The 20,028-nt window shown below is 36.7% G+C and overlaps 1 protein-coding gene across 2 annotated transcripts in view; it reads right to left on the bottom strand.

The window, feature by feature from the left end:
• PLCL1 (phospholipase C like 1 (inactive)) overlaps positions 1 to 20,028 on the bottom strand; it is an 852,283-nt gene that overhangs the window by 553,036 nt on the left and 279,219 nt on the right. For both annotated transcript variants that reach the window (XR_013828603.1, XM_079923484.1), the window contains exons 2-3: positions 11,840 to 14,314; positions 8,905 to 9,108 (exon numbers count right to left, since the gene is read on the bottom strand). Coding sequence is in view for 1 of the 2 variants with exons in the window: in XM_079923484.1 (XP_079779610.1) it covers positions 8,905 to 9,108; positions 11,840 to 14,314 (2,679 nt within the window). In the remaining variant the exon portion in view is untranslated. The remainder of the gene's footprint in view (positions 1 to 8,904; positions 9,109 to 11,839; positions 14,315 to 20,028) is intronic.

The raw sequence follows: 20,028 nt of genomic DNA, 5'->3' as shown, positions 1-20,028 counted from the left end.
TTTTTTCCCATCCTGAGAGAAGAGACTGTATTTAATCCGACCATTATGTTTGGCTTAATTGTGATACCGGCCAGTGTATTGATTCCATTGCAAGAGTGATAAAAGATACTGATTGGCTCTTTTTGCTAGATTCCTAGTCATGCTAACATAATCAACTGTTCTCCAAATCACACAACAGAGGAAAAGATTAAATAACCCTGGACTCATGTTATCTAGGTTGCTTTGATTTTATGTTCAGAAAATCTGTCGCTCATATCATAGCAAAGTTTTAACTTTTATGTTAATGTTAAATAATTCAGCACAGCAGTCACCTTCAGAGAATGCTTTGGGTTTATTTTTTACAGTTGCAATCCCCTGTAACTATTCCACCTCTGACTGCTATGTTTGAAACACTAACTACCCAAAAGTATTCACATTAATTTAAAACACTTAAGAGGACCAAAATATGTTAGGCAATACTTCTTGACTCTGCATGAAAAATTAGACAGGTGAGAACAACAGAACAATAAAAATTCAAGTATCTAAAGAAAAAATGTACAAAGTTTAGACAATATTTTTCTTTCAAAACTATTTGCAAATAAAATTCTGCTGAGCACTGGGTGAAACAGGGTGAAAGTCGGGGAGGGGGTATAGTATATTACAAGTCACTGTGAAAAGTCCACCATAAGGACTCAAGGTCCTTAGGCTCCAGCTCAGGACATAAAACATCATCTGGTTCACTGTCTGAACACTGTGTGACTCTGTCCTTCCCCTTTTTAAGTGTAAATCTCGCCTTCCTATCAGCATTTCCCATTCCTCAAGGACAAAAATTTTTCTTCATACCATTTCTTTCCTCCAGCAACTTGCAGAGTAGTGACGTGTGTGCAAAATGTGTTTGTTGAATTGACTAATCAAAAGCCTAAAGACATATACAAAATGATACATCAAAAGAGAAAGTGTTGTGTTACAAGCAGCAAATACGCATGCTCCCAACTCATTTTATTTACATTTCTCTTGGTTGAAAGAGCTGTCATGCTTTGCACTATGGCTATTTGTGCTGATACCTCTCTCTGTTTATTCATCTCTGTATCGCACACAATCTACTAAAATTCTTTATAGTTGGTATGAGTTGAATGCCGTGAATAAAGTCAATAAATGAATTTTTTCTTAAAGTCAGTTTTGCAAGAGGTTAGGACAAAAGGCTGGACTTAGGTTGATGGAGAGGGAATTAAGGCTAGGAAGTCATTTGAGGTGGTATAGAACAGAAATACAAAGGATGGAGAATGAAAAGTACGTGGCAAATAAATCAGCTTGACTGAAGGAGAAGGTTCAAATAGAAGGAAATTGGAGATGAGGGTGGCAAAACAGGCAGCATGGTGGGTGAAGGCTTTGCAAGGCTAGTTAAAAATCAAAAATAGAATCTGAGGATGATTATTCCCATTGTTGAATTAAAAAAAGGTAGAGACTAGATGGAGGACTAGTCAGCCTACTGAAAAATTCAGGTGGGAGGAGAAGAGAGCCTGTTGAGAACCTTGGCTGTATCAATGTAAGGAAATGGATACACATGAGAAATACGGTGATGAAAGAAGCAGTAGCTCTCATTGATGTTGAATTGTAAATAAAAAGACCTTATAGGATAGCCAAGACATATACATACACACACACACACACACACACACACACACACACACATACACACAATGGAATATTACCCAGCCATAGAAAAGAATGAAATAATGCCATTTGCAGCAACATGGATGGACATAGAGATTATCATACTAAACAAAGTAAGTCAGAAAGAGAAAGACAAATACCATATGATGTCACTTACATGTGGAATCTAAAACATGACACAAATGAACCTATCTACAAAACAAAACCAGACTCACAGATATAGAGAACAGACTTGTGGTTGCTAAGGGGGAGAGGAGCTAGGGGTGGGAAGGATTGGGAGTTAGGGATTAGCAAAGGCAAACTACTTATATATTGGATGGATAAATAACAAGGTCCTACTATACAGCATGGAAAACTATATTCAATATCCTGTGACAAACCATAATGGAAAAGAATATATATGTGTGTGTACGTATGTATGTATGTATGTATAACTGAGTCACTTTGCTGTACAGCAGAAATTAACACAACATTGCAAATCAACTAGACTTCAATAATTTTTTTTTTTTTTTTAAAGACCTCAGGACTTCCCTGGTGGTCCAGTGGTTAAGACTCTGCCTTCCAATGCAGGAGGCGTGGGTTTGATCCCTGATCGGGGAACTAAGATCCCACATGCCGTGGGGTGCGGCCAAAAACTTTAAAAAAGACCTCATTGGAGTTAATATATAGAGAGAGAAAGAACATTTGAAAATCACTTGGAGGAATTGAGGACCATTGGCTTGCTGTTATCTTTTGCAGGGGTCAGAAAAGGAAAAATGAATACCTAGGGAACTAAAATATGAACCCAGTTTTTGACCTATTAAATTTCTATTGTTTGTTCTTGAGACACCTAGGTGATGTCCTATAATCAAATGTAGAAGTGTGACTAAAGTAAAGTTTTAGGGCTGAGGCTAGAGATGGGTTTTGAAAATAATGTACAGTGTCCATGCATTAAAAGCACCACTGTAGAAGGAAAAATGTCTAACCTAGCCAAAGAAATTTTGATAGTGTTCTACTGAAATTGCAATGTATTTCCCAATGTAATCACCCACCGTTACAACCTTGTGTTCAATGATGAGGAACATAAGTTGATCACCAATGATCCATGTGTAAGCCTGGTTTGGACCTTACCAGGTCGCCTGCCCTGACTGTAAGCTACTGGAGCACAGGGGCTGCTGTACTTCCCACTGCATGAACACAGATGGCTGCCCAGGGGAGAAACTCAGTAAATGTTTATAAAATTAAACATCTCCGTTCCTGGCTCTAGCACTAAGCAATTCTTTCAGTAACTAATTTTTATTTTTAACAACCCCAAGGTTAATCCTAAACAAAAAAAGGAAACCTTACCTTTTATTTGCAAAACATAATTATACTACTTTAACAGCCTTAAAAGACTTAGCAGTGACGCTATGACCTACATTACCTACATTAGTGGATATTTTCTTAGAGAACGTGAAAATCCAGAGTGGGGAATTGAGGCTTGCTCTTTCAGAGACCAGAGCTCCACCCCCGCCCCACTCCCCCCCCTCCCCTGGCAATCGCAGGGCAATAAAGGGACAAGTCACTTAGAAGTGGCATTCTGATTTTAAATTAAGGTTTGGGGAGTTTCTGAAAAACTGTCTGATGACCACAGAGCCACCAAAATGACACTGCGGCAAGGAGTCTAACACCACAGCTCTACTCTGTGTGTCTTTAGCCTGGGAAGGAGACATCAATTCCACCTTCAATGTTTAGAGCCTGTTCTACTTGCTTGAGTTACTGATTAATAATGTTCCCAGTTTGCTTTAGTGCTTTTCAGAAGCTGTCACTTCCCACCTCTGGCTGTGACATGTATTTGATATATCAATCAGGAAAGTCACCTCTGATTTTGTTGCCCTAAATATCAGCCAGGCATTTACGTAGCTACATCCCCACTCAGAGCATTGAGGGAGATTGTAGACAGGGATGCTCTTCAGTAAAATTGCAATTATTTGAGCAACTTCACACCCACCTTACCCAGACTTGGGGAAGACTCTGTCATTAGGATCTCTTCCTTTCCCCAGGTAAAAAACTGCCTGGAGGACAGGATAGGTTACAACCATCCAAAGGTACAAATTACTGATAACCCAATGTGTTACTACTTACGGAGATGTTTTTGCATTTTTAAAGAGATTAAATGTCTTAACCCTAAGGAATTTATTATAATTTTGAAATTTCAAGTACCAGTAAGCAGATAGAAAATATATGTCTTAAATAAGATACGAAACGGGGGTGGGGGGGTGTCTTCTGAAATTATGCCATGTAAATAAATCCACTCTATTATGGATATATTTGGCTTTTGATTCATTCATACCAACACAGATACTATCATTTTAATTTCAGTATAAGATGACTTTTAAGACTGAATTTCCAAAACCCTCTAGAGGAAATATTTCCAAATATTAAATAAGCCAGTGTTTGGTAAAGAATAGGACCATCTCAGGTCATTAGGGCAAAGCTAAATTTAGAAGAAAAAAAAAAAAAATCTGTGCAGATGAACTCAAGGTCAATGTTTTCTAGAATATTTTCATTTTATTTCCTGATGATAAGTAGTAGAGTCTGATGCACTCAGGTTGACTTTCAACAAATGTAGGTTACCTGGTTGCCTGATTTGTTTCTTTTGATACTGAAATAGGCCAAACATGTGTGTCTGTTCAGAAATGATTTCAGGTTGCTTTTTATTCTAAACATAATCTGTATTCTTTTTTTAGTGGTTACAACAGCTCGTCTTGGATGGCATCTATACAGTTCATTACCATTTTTGAGAAATCTTTAAGCAGCTTGAGCCTAAGTCGAGCACACAAGCTGCTCATTTGGGAATACCTGTCCCCTACCACCACCACCAGGCAATAAACCCTAGATTCGTCTTCTGCCTTAGTCACCTAAATAAGTTTTTATTAATAGTCTCTGTGGGTCTTTTTTAGGCTTTAGTTTTAGAAGTTTTAGGTTTGCATAAAAGTTGAACAGAAAGTACAGCGAGTTCCCTCGTACCCTCTCACCCCACCTCACTCCCAGTTTTCCCCACTGTTAACATCTTGCATTAGTGTGGTATACTTACTACAATTGATGAGCCAATATTGATACTTTATTATTAGCTAAAGTTCATAGCTCACATTAGTTCACATTAGTTCATTAGTTCACATTAGGGTTAACTCTTTGTGTTGTACATTCCATGGGTTTTGGGTAATGCATAATGACATGTATTATATTGTTATGCAGAATAGTTTCACTGGCCTAAAAATGCCCTGTGCTCCACCTCTTCATCTCTCCCTCACCCTATCCTGCCCCCAGCCCCTTGCAGCTGCTGATCTTTTTTCCTGTCTCCATAGTTTTGCCTTAGTCTATAGGTTACCAACTATACGTGTAAGACAGGGAACAATTTGACTAGAGTAGGGTCATAGAGATATAACAAAGGGGATTTAGGGCTTCCCTGGTGGCGCAGTGGTTGAGAGTCCGCCTGCCGATGCAGGGGACACGGGTTCATGCCCCGGTCCGGGAAGATCCCACATGCCGCGGAGCGGCTGGGTCCGTGAGCCATGGCCGCTGAGCCTGCGCATCCGGAGCCTGCGCGTCCGGAGCCTATGCTCCGCAACGGGAGAGGCCACAACAGTGAGAGGCCCGCGTACCGAAAAAAAAAAACAAAAAACAAAGGGGATTAAAGATTTACCATAAAGCACATTCAAAGATAGCATGGGAACTACATTATTTTCACCAACTATACAGATGCATCTATCTATATTTTATTCAACTAACATTAATTGATAACATACTATGTGTCAGCAGTGCTTTAGGTGCTAGAGTTAACAATAGTAAACAAGGCAGACAGCTTCTCTGCCCTCTTGGAGTGTATACTCAAATTGAGGGTAAAGGAAAAGGACAGAAATTAAACAAAAAGTCAAGTATTTTCAATACTGCCAAGTAAGATAATGGAAATCAAATAGGGTTATGTGATAGAGTGACAGTTGGAGACAGTGGTTAGGGAAGGCTTCTCTGAGGATATGACATTTGAGCTAAGAACTAAGAGATAAGAAGCAACTATCCATGCAAGAGAAGAACACTCCAAGCAGAGGGAACTGCAAGTAAAATAGCCTGGAGATGGGAACAAGCTGAGTCTGAAAGCCCGCATGACTGGGTGGAGTGAGCAGGAGAGAGTGCATGGGGAAGCAGGTGAGATAGGTAGGCAAGGCTAGGTCATAATTGGCCCTGTAAGTCACAGTAAGGAGTTTCAGTTTTATTTTAATGGGAAGCCATTGGAGGAAGGAAAGTGATATGATCTGATTTACATTTTTAAATGATCACTCTGGATCTGCAGAGTATCTTAAAAGACATCTTTAAAATAAATACCAACGTGAATACACCAAGAGTACTAAAGATGCCAAGCAATACAATGCAAATCCTAAAGTAAAAATGGTGTTTCAAGATCATCCTGGCATGTATCTGGTCCTTATCCGCAGCACCCCAGAAAAGAAATAACCAGCTGAGACATTAACAGTATTTTTGATTATGTCCACAATCTGCCGTGTTTACCATTTCGTATAGGGATATTTACACTTAATTCCTTACCAAAATGAAAAATCATTTCCATACGGAACTATAAATGAACACTTCATTAGCTGTATTTCTGCTTTCCATGGGAATTCCCTGGCAGTCCAGTGGTCAGGACTCGACGCTTTCACTACCGAGGGCCCAGGTTCACTCCCTGGTTGGGGAACTAAGATGCCACAAGCCACGTGGCACGGCCAAAAGATAAAATTAAATTAAATAAAAAGAAGTATTTCTGCTTTCCACTATAGCCTTTTATTTTAAGCTTTGGAAAACCATGCTGTACCTGCAATTAGAAATTGCATTTTAGAAATACAAATGAGAAAAGGCTGATGTTCATAGTTGGCCAGCAGGTGTGGTACCAACACCATGGGACGCTTGGGGATGTGAAATGGAAATTGGCTGACCACAGTCCAGGTGCTTTTCTGCTTATTACAGGCCCAGCTCCAGGGGACCAGGCTCCCCTCTCAGTGAGTGATTTTTCTTTCTTAGCTTAAAAGAGAATTGGAACAATAAGTGATTTCCACTGTCTGTCTCTATGGCAACAGGTATCCTAATTTCACCTCTTAGATGGCAACTATACCTATTCACTGAATAGCTTTCAGTCCCTACTATTATGATGAAAAAATTGATTTCATGAAAAATGCTATTTAGGTTATAAGCAAACTTATCCCCCAGCAACCATGAAGTACAGTTTGTAAAATGTAAAATCATTCATAAGCAGAATATACTCTGTGGGCTTTTCTTCCTTTGCAGGTGTAGGATATTTATCCCCAACGTCTCTCTTCTAGTTGTTTTTGGATGATAAAATATTATTCTTTTCTTCCTTAATATTTATTTTTATTTAATTATGAAAATTAGTCAGGTTCATTGTAAATAGTTTGGCAAATACAGAAAAAATATAGAAAAGCATATCCAAGAAAATAAAACTCACTCTCCTTATTTAAAAATAATCACTATTAATAACCTGCTAGCATTTTAGATGTGTATACATATAAATACAACTTAAATGCTATAGTGTATATTTTTTTGTAACCAGACTCTTTCACCAAACGTATTATGAGGAATTCTTCACATCATTAAGTATTCTAACATACAAATTATGAGGAATTCTTCACATCATTAAGTATTCTAACATACAAATTATGAGGAATTCTTCACATCATTAAGTATTCTAACATACAATTTTAATGGCTTCAAAGGAGTCCATAATATGGCTTACTGTATTTTATTTAACTTATCCCTCTATGCTGACATTAACCATAAATGTTTATGTACACATCTATTGGCTTAGAATAAATCCCTGGGTATGAAATACATGGATCAAATGGGATAAACATTTTAAATTATATTGCCAAATTTTCCCCCCAAATTATATCAATTTATTTTCCCACTGAAGGTAGATGGATAAGAGTATCCATTTCCTTAAATTCTTTATCAGAGGTACAGTTTTTAAAAAGAAAAAAATTGCCAGTTTGATGGAGAGGGGAAGTATCTCATTATATTTCTTTAACATCTTAAATTTAAAACTTATTTTAAGGTTAAATATGTTTTTACATTTTCATTATTTTTTTAGGGTGAGAAGATATATAAATTGCCTGTTCACCTCTGAAGCAAAGACTATTTGTTGTCCCCTAATATCCACTCTACCTCTGTTTCTTAGTAACAGAAGAGATGACTTTTAGTTGAGCACATAGCCCTTTAAAATAAAGACATTTCCTGTTTTCATTTGCAGCTAAGTGTGTCTATGTGTCAACTCCAGGTAGGCAAATGTGATCCATGCTTTTTCAGAGAAACGTCCTTAAAGGGAGAGGATAATGCCCTCTTTTTCCTCTTCATCATTCCTGATGGTTAGAATGCAGATATTATGGTTGGAGCTTCAACAGCCATTTTGGACCATGAGGATGTGCTAGAGATGGTGGAGCAGAAAGCTAGAGGGAGCCTAGGTTCTTAAGAATTTTATGTAAGTGCCACCCTGCAGGGCTGGTTTCCAGATTTTTATGTGAGAAAATAAAACTTTGTATTTTAAGCCATGATTAGTTTGCATTTTTAGTTTCATGAAGCTGAACTTAATCCTGACTGATGTAGATTAAGATTTTTTTCCTCATTTTTTTTTCTCATTGATTTTTAAGTGCTCTTTCTATTTTAAGGTTATTTACACTTTACCTGGCACACGTCACAAATTTTCCAATTTTTCATTTGGTCCTAATTTTTTTATGGAATTAGGATATGCAGAAATACAGTTATTCTTAAATTTATTTGCTATTTAAATTCCATTATATATTCAGAAAAATCAGATAACAGTATTAGCTTAGAAATATAAATTCCAGAGAAATAGTTTGTCTCAACCATCATAAGGCCGTACTGAGGCATAATTTTACTTCCTATAGGTATGCAATTAAATGGTTACATTGCAGGCTAAAGTCATTTAGATGATGAGAAATTGTGTATAGTTTTGAGGACTTAATAATTCATTGCTTGCTAAAGCAGAGATTTTCCAGTTTTAATCTGTGGAGCTCTAGGTTCAAAGCATTGCCTCAGAGGTCTCCACTGGGGCTTAGGTGGGGCTGAGTGGGCCAGCTCTGCCTGCCACTCCCAGTTGAGGTTTTAAAGGCAGTCACTCTGTGTTATTCACTGGAGTTCCACAAAAGAGCCCCTGCCATATGATTTCCTCCCAACACAGAGAAAAAATAGAGAGTAACAATTTCCTACCAGATCATAGGCAGCCAGCATCTTTTTCTGCACATCTGGAATTGCCCCCAGAGGCTCCAGATGAGGAAAGTTGTCTTTCATCACAAGAGAGACGGAAGGAGTATTGTCACTGGTGATGAGCCGAGAGGACAGGGTCAACAGGCACTGCTTCAGACTGGCAATTGGAGGGAGTCCGCACAGTTCTTTAACAGACACTATGGCGTTCTGTGGGGAAGAAAACATGGAATTACACTTCTGACCACATGATACATCCCCCCCCAGCACTTCTAGGTTTACACAAAAGTATATTCATTAAAAGTATACCCTTAAGTACTATGAAATTTGAAGCAAACTGGATTATAACCAACCAAAAATGTTGAGATACGCATGGAGATAACACGCAGAGCTAATTCACAACTACACTTCATCTTTCTCAGCTTTTAACAACTGCCACAAATATGCCACAAAGCAAAGCAGATTATGACCCAAGGCTACATAGTGCTTTTCAAAGCAGGGCTGTGGAATATTCTGGAATATCTGAAGTGTTCTGGACAATGCACACAAATTAATATTTGAATATCATGAATATCTTGTTATATTTGATAACATGAATATCTTGTTAAATTTGTATCATGATAATCATAAAGGCATGTCAGTGGTTGTACATTGGAGTGCATCTTCTTTGAGTTTTTCCCCTCAAGGTAGAAGACTGCTATTACTCATCATACTCCTTTCACATAACCATCAGTGGTATTCCTTTGTCATCTCACCAGAAATGCACCTGACAGACACACATAATAAAACACATTTCACGTAAAGCTACATTTGTCCATGTGACAGGCGTTTAAAAGATTCATTTGAAATAGAAATTATGCCTACTAACAACGAACAATACCTAACCTAATGTGTGTCTCATGAATTTAGTGACAATGATGGTATTCATTTTTCTAGTACTTAGGCTCTAAATAATCCCAAACCAAAAGAAATCTGAGGTGAGATAAATTATCAGTACTAACTGGAAAAATTTTATCTATAGCCAACTCTCCTTATTATGTATTTTAAACACGTAATACATGCAAAGGACATATTCCAAGAATTATATAGAACTACATAAAATCTACTTCTAATATATAAAGTCAGGTGTAGAAATGACTTATAACTAATCTAACATAGGGGTTTATAATAGTTATAGAATTATGTCAGAAAAAGTCAGGTAGATAACGCTGACATTTGGAGCCTAATTTTAAAACAGCAGCCAAGGCAACCCACCACAAGTTATACGTTTACAATCTAAGTATTTGTATGTGGTTTATATAATATAGTATTTTCTACCATTTTGGTGATTTAAAATTGATTTTAAACCCATTCCAGGATTCCTCTGTGAAATAATGTAAAAATAAAGTTTTCACCAAGTCATGGTTTGGCGTTCAGCATCACATGACTAAAAACCATGAATGATCATTGGGTTTTGGTGGTGGTTAATTCTGGATTTAAAGCTCAATATTCCTATTTATTAAATGCAATATTGGGAAAATTACTTAACCTCTTCGCTTGTTTTCTATTTTGAATGTAGGGATTCTTGGTGAAGGTTACTATAAAAATGTTAGTTAAAGGAACAGATAAAGTACATTGAAAAATATTCCTCTCCTGTTTTGCTCTCATACATAGACTCCTACTGCTTCTGCCAAACAACATCTTCTTGCACATTGCAGGAACTAAGCAAGCATTTGCCGTTTGATTGTTTCTTAGTAACATGAGCCTAGAATAAGCATATTAAATAGTCTTGAAGAAAAAAGTTTGCAGCCATCTCTGATTATAAGCATTAATGAAGGCAAGAAAACTGACACTGAATTCCTACATGCTAAGGCTGGGTAATTTACATACACTCTCATTTAATTCTCATAATAATCCTGTGATGTAATTATTACTATTTTTCTTACCTTATGAGGAGAAAACTGATGGCCAGATATCTGAAATAATTTGCTCAAGATCACACAGGGATAGAGTTTAGTCCAGAATCCATGTCCTTTCAATTAAAGCACATTTCTAAGAGAAGACTAAATAGTTTTCAACCAGTTCAAGTGCTGAATGTTGTTTGTTTATTAGTCTTCTTTGTTTCGTGGAGGGTAATTTATTATTGTTGTACACAAACAACTAAGACATCATCTAATAGGCATTACATTTGTTTTATATGACTTCAAATACCCTTCTGTGTTCTTATCTGCAAATATTTTACATGTATACTTATAATTAGTATGCATGTGTTTGTATATATAAAATTTTGTATGTTACATGCACATATAATATTTTATATTCTATTCTTTTCACGCTGTTTCATATACACATTCCCATATATCAATTTAGTTTTGTACTAGGAACATTTAATGGATATATAAAGTGTTTTGCTACATTTATACTCCATTAGCTGGCTTAGTTCAGGCCAGATTTCAGGCCAGATTTAACATAGCATTCACCATTAGAAACATAAAATATATCTGTTTTACAGAAATAAAGTTACAGATATAGAAAATAAACTTATGGTTACTGGGTGGCAGGGGAGGGATAAATTGGAAGATTGGGATTGACACATACACACTACTATATATAAAATAAATAACTTATAAGGACCTACTGTATAGCACAGGGAACTCGACTCAATACTCTGTAATGGCCTGTATGGGAAAAGAATCTAAAAAAGAGTGGATATATGTATATGTATAACAGATTCACTTTGTTGTACAGCAGAAACTAACACAACATTGTAAATCAACTATACCCCAATAAATTATTTTTCAAATATCTGTTTTATCACAGGCAATTCAGCAGTACATGGGGTTACACATCCTCTGTGATAATTTTTTGAGGAATCAGATCATTAGTAAAACACAATGTTCACTGGTGAGCGAGAGGTCAGAAGACTCAGGGGTAAGGGAGGACAGTATGGGATTTTTCCTACCTGCATATTTTCTCTCATATCTATGGCTTCTCGTAAGGGATGAACTGCTAGCTTAAAGATGTCATCTATTGTTTTAAGACCGATATTCCTGAGCATGGTATACTCCCGAACTTTCTTCCCCATTCTCACTGAAAGGCTGCGCTTCTGTGGCTTTCCTCCTCCACTTCTATTAGTTATTGCTATGTGGACAAAAAGAGTCACGTGCTCCATGATGTCACCCACAAAGGAGCGGAGGGGAACATGCCGATATCCAGGCTGCAAACATTCAAATGGTATTGTATATTGCCCTATAAATTCATCCCCAATGTAGTCGTCATCGAGAACCACAAAACGGATCATGGCCAGCTCAGGCAGGTTCACTTGAAACTCAAATGTCTCATCAAAAATAGGATTATCACTGTTTTGCTGTACAGTTTTAGTTCTTTGTTCTGAACAGTCGGCCGGAATTCCATGTATCTCTATACACACGTAGGGATCTATGACATCCCCTTTGGCACAAGCTCCCTTGGGCTTTGGGAAGTTCTGACCACTGATGATCTTAATATGAAGCACTAGAGGAGACACCCCAGGTACAATGCCCTTTGTATTTGCACTGAAGTAAGAAACTTCATCTCGCATGATAGACGGCCTTAGAACATAACCACATCCTCCATTTTGAAGAAACCAGCCTGTGTGAAGGTCCATCATTGGACCCGGCGTCTGGAAATTCATTGCCACAATCTGACAGCCACAATTCCAAAAGTCCTGTGGATTCAAGTTACTGGAATCGATTCTCATGGCATTTGGATAGATGCGTGATAAGAACTTCTTATTATAATTTACAAAATCCTCTGGGTATTCATTTGCAATTCGGCTGGCCTCTGTTTCGCTAAATGAACAAATCTCCCAATAGTTTTGGCTTTTCATAGATAGTTCAAAATCCCTGTACTGAACAGATTTACAGATAGACACCAAGTCAGAGAGCTCCCTACACAGCAAGATTTGTTTCTGCTCACCATTGTAATCTACTGACATCCTTCGAGACATTTCAGCTTCTTCATCTTCGTCTGTAACTTCTCCTTCTAAAACATCTGGATCAGAAGGCAATTTCTTTCCTTTCACAATGATCATTCTTTTTAATTTTTCTGGTGATGGGAGGTAGGATTCCGACGGCAAAGGTGCTTCAGTATAGAGTTTACTGCCAAAGACCTTTTTCATCTGTTGAACCATTACCTTCTGCTGGGGTAGGGAGCAGTGATTCCCCAAGCAAAGAATGAGTGGGTACTCAGAAGCCACAAAGGCAAATTTATTTATCACCTCTATGACGCTTCGAAAGGAAAGGTGTGTTGTCATGTTATTTCGATTACAAAGGATTGGTTCATTGTCTGAACCATCATTTACATCAAGTTCAATGCTTCGACAGCCCATTTTCAAAGCTCTAACATACCCGTTAATGTCAGCCGGCCCCCTGAACTGGTCTTCTATGAGATAGGTGTTGTGAGAGGCGTTGATGTAATAGTGAGATAATGGCTGGGTCATATCTTGGGCAACCTTTTTTTGTTCAGGATCAAAAATGTCACATTCTGGTGACAGCAAATACTGGGTAAAGCCATCAATTGCAAGAAACCCTTTCTGACGTCCCTCTTCAGAAAGCTCATATCTCCGAATGATGTCCAAGCACATGTCCTCGGTGATATGGGTGACTCCTTGCTCAGCTTCTAAAAAAAGCATGAGATCATTGGCATCCAAATACTCTTTGTTTTTAGATATCTGTACAAGTAAGAAATACACTTCTGGCCTGGTGCAAAGTTCACAAAAAGCTTCACAGAACTCCTCTTCGGTCACTCGGGTGGTTAGCTTTTCTTTGCTCTTCTGGATTTCTTTAAACTTCAACCTGATCTTGGATTCCTTCAGGGTAGGGTTGAGTTGTTTTATTAACTCTACAGAGGTGTCTTCCAACATAATCCCATTGCCATCGATATCTGCTGCTTCAAACACCTTTTTCAGCCACATAAACCTTGGTGTGTTCTGGTTGCCCTCCATAAAATCAAGGGGTTGCTTACTTCGAGAAACCAGATACCGTAACCCTGACACCCAGATGTTTGCTACATCTGCTGAATTGGCAACTAGGTCCAGAGACTCGTAGTTTTCCCCGTGGAGTATGGAAAAGGCACAGTCCTCACAAATCTGGTCAGCAAGGCCATTGTTTCTAAATGTTTCTGTGTTCTTCCCCAGTCGGATCTCTTTTATGGCAGAAATATCAAGCTTAGCTTTCTCAAGGTCTTTCTTGGAAGGTTCCCAGCGAAGAGCTTGGAGGTCTGTGTCCAGAGTGAAAAAACGGTTGTAAATGCGAGAATTTGGCCGTACTTTCTTCAGTTCACAGCCAGCTTGCATGAAGCTGATGCAGTCGCTCGCACTACTGATTTTCTTTTCGGATGGCATGCTGCTGAAAGACACGGTTTTCTTTCTTCCACCACATTTTTGGTTTGCAGGATCCTGTAAAGCAATTTGAAAATAATGAGTCAATTTCCTTAAGAAAATAGACAAATTCAGTAACACTCTACGAGTGCCTCAGACTCCATTCAGCTATTATGATTATTTGGACAGGAGCTAGCCTAAATTTTACTTTTTCACTGTTTCAGAAAAGAGAAATTGCCAAGAAAATTGATATTATTAAGTTCAGGAGAAAAACTTATTTTTCCAACACCTGTGTGTTCTTTGAAATAAAATCAAGTATGAAGTGAACTACAAATCACTCTTATTTGTTCATTAAAGTAGATTTCCTAAGATCCTCTACCTCTTGGTATTTTGACAACCTTGCTCATGTCCCTATAGATATACGGAAGAAATAAAGCTGGATTTCTTTAAAAAGTTTTTCTCATTTACACTTTGCAACAGTTTAATTTTTATACTTAAAATTAGTTCAAATAAAAGATTTTTACCTTAACATGCATTACATCAAAAAGGGCTTACAATATAGCTTAACTAAAAAAAAAAAATCACTTTTTTTCCTCAAATTATTTTGAAGAATAAAGGCAACTTGAAAGTCAGATTGAGAGCTAACAATAGACAAAGGACTCTCACCTGAGCAATTTTTCAGACACAGGTAAACAATGTAAATGAACATTTATGATAGAGTTGCCACAGGATCCAGCAAAAGATGAAAACTCTAATTTGAAAAGATACATGCACCCCAGTGTTCATAGCAGCACTATTTACAATGGCCAAGACACAGTAGCAACCTAAGTGTCCATAAACAGAAGATGTGATATATATACAATGGAATATTACTCAGCCATAAAAAAGAATGAAATGATGCCATTTGTAGCAACATGGATGGACCTAGAGATTATCATACTAAGTGAAGTAAGTCAGAAAGAGAAAGACAAATACCATATGATACGCCTTATATGTGGAATCTAAAATATGATACAAATGAACCTATTTACAAAACAGAAACAGATTCACAGATGTAGAAAACAAACTTATGATTACCAAAGGGGAAAGGGAATGGGAGAGGGATAAATTAAGAGTTTGGGATTAACAGATACAAACTACCATATACAAAATAGATAAACAACAAGGTCCTACTGTATAGCACAGGGAACTATATTCAATCTCCTGTAATAAATCATTATGAAAAAGAATATATATATAATAATATATGTAATATATATCTGAATCACTTTTCTGTACACCAGAAACTAAGACAACATTGTAAATCAACTATATTTCAATAAAAAAATAAAAATAAATGAACATTATGAGATTCACACCTACATTTCAGTATAATGCTATTAGCAGCCACTGTGTAAAACCAAACAGAAATGTGAATGGCTCAACTAATTTTTGAGGTTCTTCCAATGTGAATTAAATTTCAAAGCCTTTTGCCATAAGATTTCACAGGGAACACTTGCATCTTACCTTTTACCCATTTCTGTAAGTGTCCTTGTATCTTAGTCTCACAGAGTCCCAATTTCCTCAGCCCACTTAGCCCTTCCCTGAACAACAGGGCATCAAACTTCATCTGCGCAGATTAGTGTATTTTAAGCAGGTGAATTTCTTGTGGCTATTTCCGTCTTGGGCGTGTCTAGGTCTTTTCACCTATTGTCTTTTCTAAATTTCAGGTCCAGTCCTCTGGACACTCATAATCATAAGACGATGTATTTCATCTTAGCCCTGGACCATCCACTGTGTCTCTCACTCCCAATTCATTTGCACTGAATATCTGAACAATGCCACTTAAAACTGGATTTTTCTTTATACCTTCTTCTGTTCAGACCATAGACTCAAATTAACAATGCTCCCAATCATATTATCAATTCAGATAATTCTCCCAGGAACAAATTTCCCAAAAGTACCTTAGTGCATGTTTAAAGTGCCCAATTTTATAAAGCATATCAAAGAGACAGCAAAGTATAGAGAGCAAAGGGCATGGTCCTTAGGGTAGAAATAACTAGTCTCCAGTTGGTATTACTCCACTCACTAGTGACCTTTGGTAAGTTACTTAGCCTCTCTGAATCTTAATGTCTGCTTTTAAGTAGGAACTAATAATCATTATATATAATAGAGCATTACTGTGAGACTCAAAAGAGAAAATGTTCATGAATATTCTTTGTAAGGTTAACCTTTTTGAAGGGAGAGGAACATTTCATCATACACCTGGTCTCTGTAGGACTTTCAGTAGGCACCGACCAGGATATTGGGGGTTATCCAGAGTTGATTCATTCCTGACCTATGAGCATTTAAGACAGATCTTCAGTGAAAAACTGAAAATGTTTAAAAACAGCCATATGATATTACTATTTTAAACACTGAAAAGTGTAGCCAAAGTAATCTAGGCTGTTTCCTTCAGGCATTCTTTTAAAAACAGTTTAGAATCTCTCTTCTAGGGTATCATTTAATTGTGGTCTTGCCTGTAAGAGTCTCCCTATCTTATGATTCAGAAAAAGGCAGGATGATTTATTATTCAATTGACTAAAACTTTGCCTGTGAAAAAGAAACAAAATTTGCTTTAGTTATGGGATGTAGGTGGGGTGATTCATTAACTCAAATATATGTCTGATCCTCAAGTGACAAAGATATAAATTACTCAATTTAGATTAGAGGATATTGTCTCTTGGTGCCCTGGCATTTAAGAACTTAGCCCCTGCTTTCCCAGAGAGTTGTTATTTTTAATTATCCCACAGTGGTCAATTTCCTCATCTTTAAGTTAAAAAACAACCATAAATCTTCAGCTATTTATATGCAGATGCACTATTAGAACACATTTAAATTTGTCACAGCCCACATGCTCAGAAATATCAGATGTTTGTGTGTATTTTTCCACATCATCAAGGCAAGAACCTAAAGGTATTGCTGAGATGGGATTAATCTAACAAGTAAAATACTGAAGGAAACTGTGAATTGTGATGGTAAATTAGACTGTGACTCAGCTTTTAAAGCTACTGTTTCACTAGACTTTTAAGTATTGAGAGCTTTCACATTAAATATTATTTTTATATAAGCAGATCATATTCCAAATAAGATGACTGTCAACAGAATTATAAAACCTCTAATAGTTTCTAACAAAGCTTAAATGGGAAATCAGTGTTCCTCCGAATGCATGTATATATTTCCTCTACCCTATGCATGGTATTATACCATCCTTCTCCATGGTCTAAGTGCCAATCTTGACTTCAGCCACTATTTTTGGAGAGCAAAACTACTGCTGTCAGAATAGCCTTCTCTCATAAGCCTCTCTTCTTTGTGGTGATATTGCCTCATATCAAGACTTTCTCTCCTAGTAAGATAAGTCTTCAAGAAATAAATGTTTTATATCTACCCTACAAAAGAATCCACCTGCCTTGTAATGCTTATTTCTTGCCTTGACATGCAACTTTTACATGATTATAAAACTTAACCTAAAATGCTTTAAAACTCGGAACCAGTGGAAAAGATAACAATCTTTAGGTTGTCGTCTCACAGAGGACAAAATCCAAAGTTATTACAAGCCCCCAAATGAGCAAATATATATACTTTATATATATAATATATAGAGAGAGCCATAGTACATATGAACAAATAGTTTGCTGTTGACTACAGCCAAGATTATTTATATTCAAAATATGCCGGAAAAGTTTCAGGACTCTGATGTTTCTCTACGTCTGTTCTTTCAATGGTGAAGCTATGCATTAGCTCTGAAAAGTTGGCAGAAGGGGAGATGGAAACTGTGTTAGAGTGGATGGGGACGACGGGCTACTCCAAATCTCTTTCTGAGCTTCTTCACCACCAAGGCCTCTTTGCTGAGCCCTACACCCCTCTGTAGTTCCCTCAAGATGATCTTAGCAGATTGATGGTGGGAAAGGAGTACTATTCTAATAAACAGACTGGGGGTATCTCCAACTGAAGAAAATTAAAGTACTGGTTATAGATCTTCCTGTTGATAAACACACCAAAAAAAATTTGATGATGAAATAAGAGCAAATCCATTGCAGTTATCTATATATTAGGAAGACAGGTACTTCTGGCACTTTCCAAGAGAAACCAAAGTTTGTTTTTAGTTCCGGTGTGCTCTTGCCAGTTTCTAGCTCATGAGATGATGGAATTGACTCCAATGACCATAAGGTCATTATTATAAGGAGATTATTATAAGGTATGAGAACTTGACATTTATTTCAAAGCTAAATTTCCTCACTCTGGAATGAAAAGAAGAGGCTAGAGTACAAATTCCTCCTCCCCTCCAAATTTTTTCTTAGAGCAGCTTACAAAATAAAAAGTATGAACAGCACATTGTGATGCCTCTATCCCCTAAATTAAAGCTTAGCCTAATATTCTAGTGGGGTCCAAAAATTCGTCAGGCGTTGAGCTCAATTTTTTCTATCTCCTAACGTTTTGTGTTTAAGTTTCCAAATTATAATTTCACAAGAAGGGATCGCATTTAATCAAGTTATATAATAAATAAACCAAACTGTGTTTATGTGTTCTCTGAACATTTCCAGATAAGACCTTACATTTGGATCTACTGTCTTCTTAAATTAATCAATACTCTACATGAAGGATTTAATCATCAGAATCAAGAAGAGTCTCATAAACTGGCAAAGCAACAGACAAATGTTTCAGTCTTTTATTAAAACAGTACAAGACATTGATTTGTCTATGAACACTGTTTCTAATATATGCATATCAAAGATAATTTCTATCTAACCTCATGATATAAGGGTTGATGTCTAATCTTAAGAATAATTTCAAAATATTAGGGGAAAATGGTCAAATGTTGTTCTAGTATTTTTAAAATTTTTCATTATTTTCCACAATACTGTTGCTTATACACTATTAGGAGTAGGGTACCAGTCATGATCACATGAGATTCCCACACAAGAGTAAAGGCTTTATAGCTCCCTAAACATGTTTTATTAAACTAAATTTGGGGGAAAATGTTCAGATAAATCGAATTAATAAATCTGTTTCCATAGGTTCCCATTGGCATTTGCTCTCTGAGCCTAACAAGATAAGATATGCTGCAAGTTTCTTAACAAAACTCAGCAAACAAAATCATTTTTCATCAGAACACACTCATAAGCCCCAGCGAGAACTCTGCTTATTCAATGAAAGCACAGTTTTGAGTCTCAATAATGAATTATTTCAATATAATAATTTCAAAAAAAGTGTACTAAAGCAGCACAAAAATGTGAATGTACCCAATGCCATAGAACTATACACTTAAAAATGGTTAAAATGGTAAACTTTATGTTATGCCTATTTTACCACAAAAAAAGAACATATTGAAGCACTGTACAAAACCTTAAGAGTAAAGGAAACATACCCAGGTTTCCCTACCTCTGACCTGATAAGCATGTTTAAACATCTAATTGTAATGTAATGTATTCCTTCCATGGTGGTTTTTTTTTTTTTTTTTTTGGTAAGTTGTTATTAACTGAATGACGATTCTTTGTTAAAACAGAACAAATTTACAAAAACGTTAAGAATGGCAATCAAAACACCAGGTGTAAAACTGTGATTAGAAAGAAACTTATTTCATAATACAGAAATCTAGCTACAGAAATGCAGATACACTAAAGTGACATTTGCTTTTCTTTTTTAGTAAAAGAGGGGGGGGAAACATTTATTTTTGAATAGTTCTCTTAAGAAAGTCTCCACATAAAAATTTAATAGACTATAACTAAAAGGCAAGCAAAAATATAGCACATAAATCTTATTTTCACCATAAG

Source organism: Stenella coeruleoalba, assembly GCF_951394435.1.
Source record: "Stenella coeruleoalba genome assembly, chromosome: 6".
NCBI lineage: Eukaryota > Metazoa > Chordata > Mammalia > Artiodactyla > Delphinidae > Stenella > Stenella coeruleoalba.
Note: the sequence above shows the minus strand (reverse complement) of the source record. Positions and strands in the feature narration are given on the sequence as shown.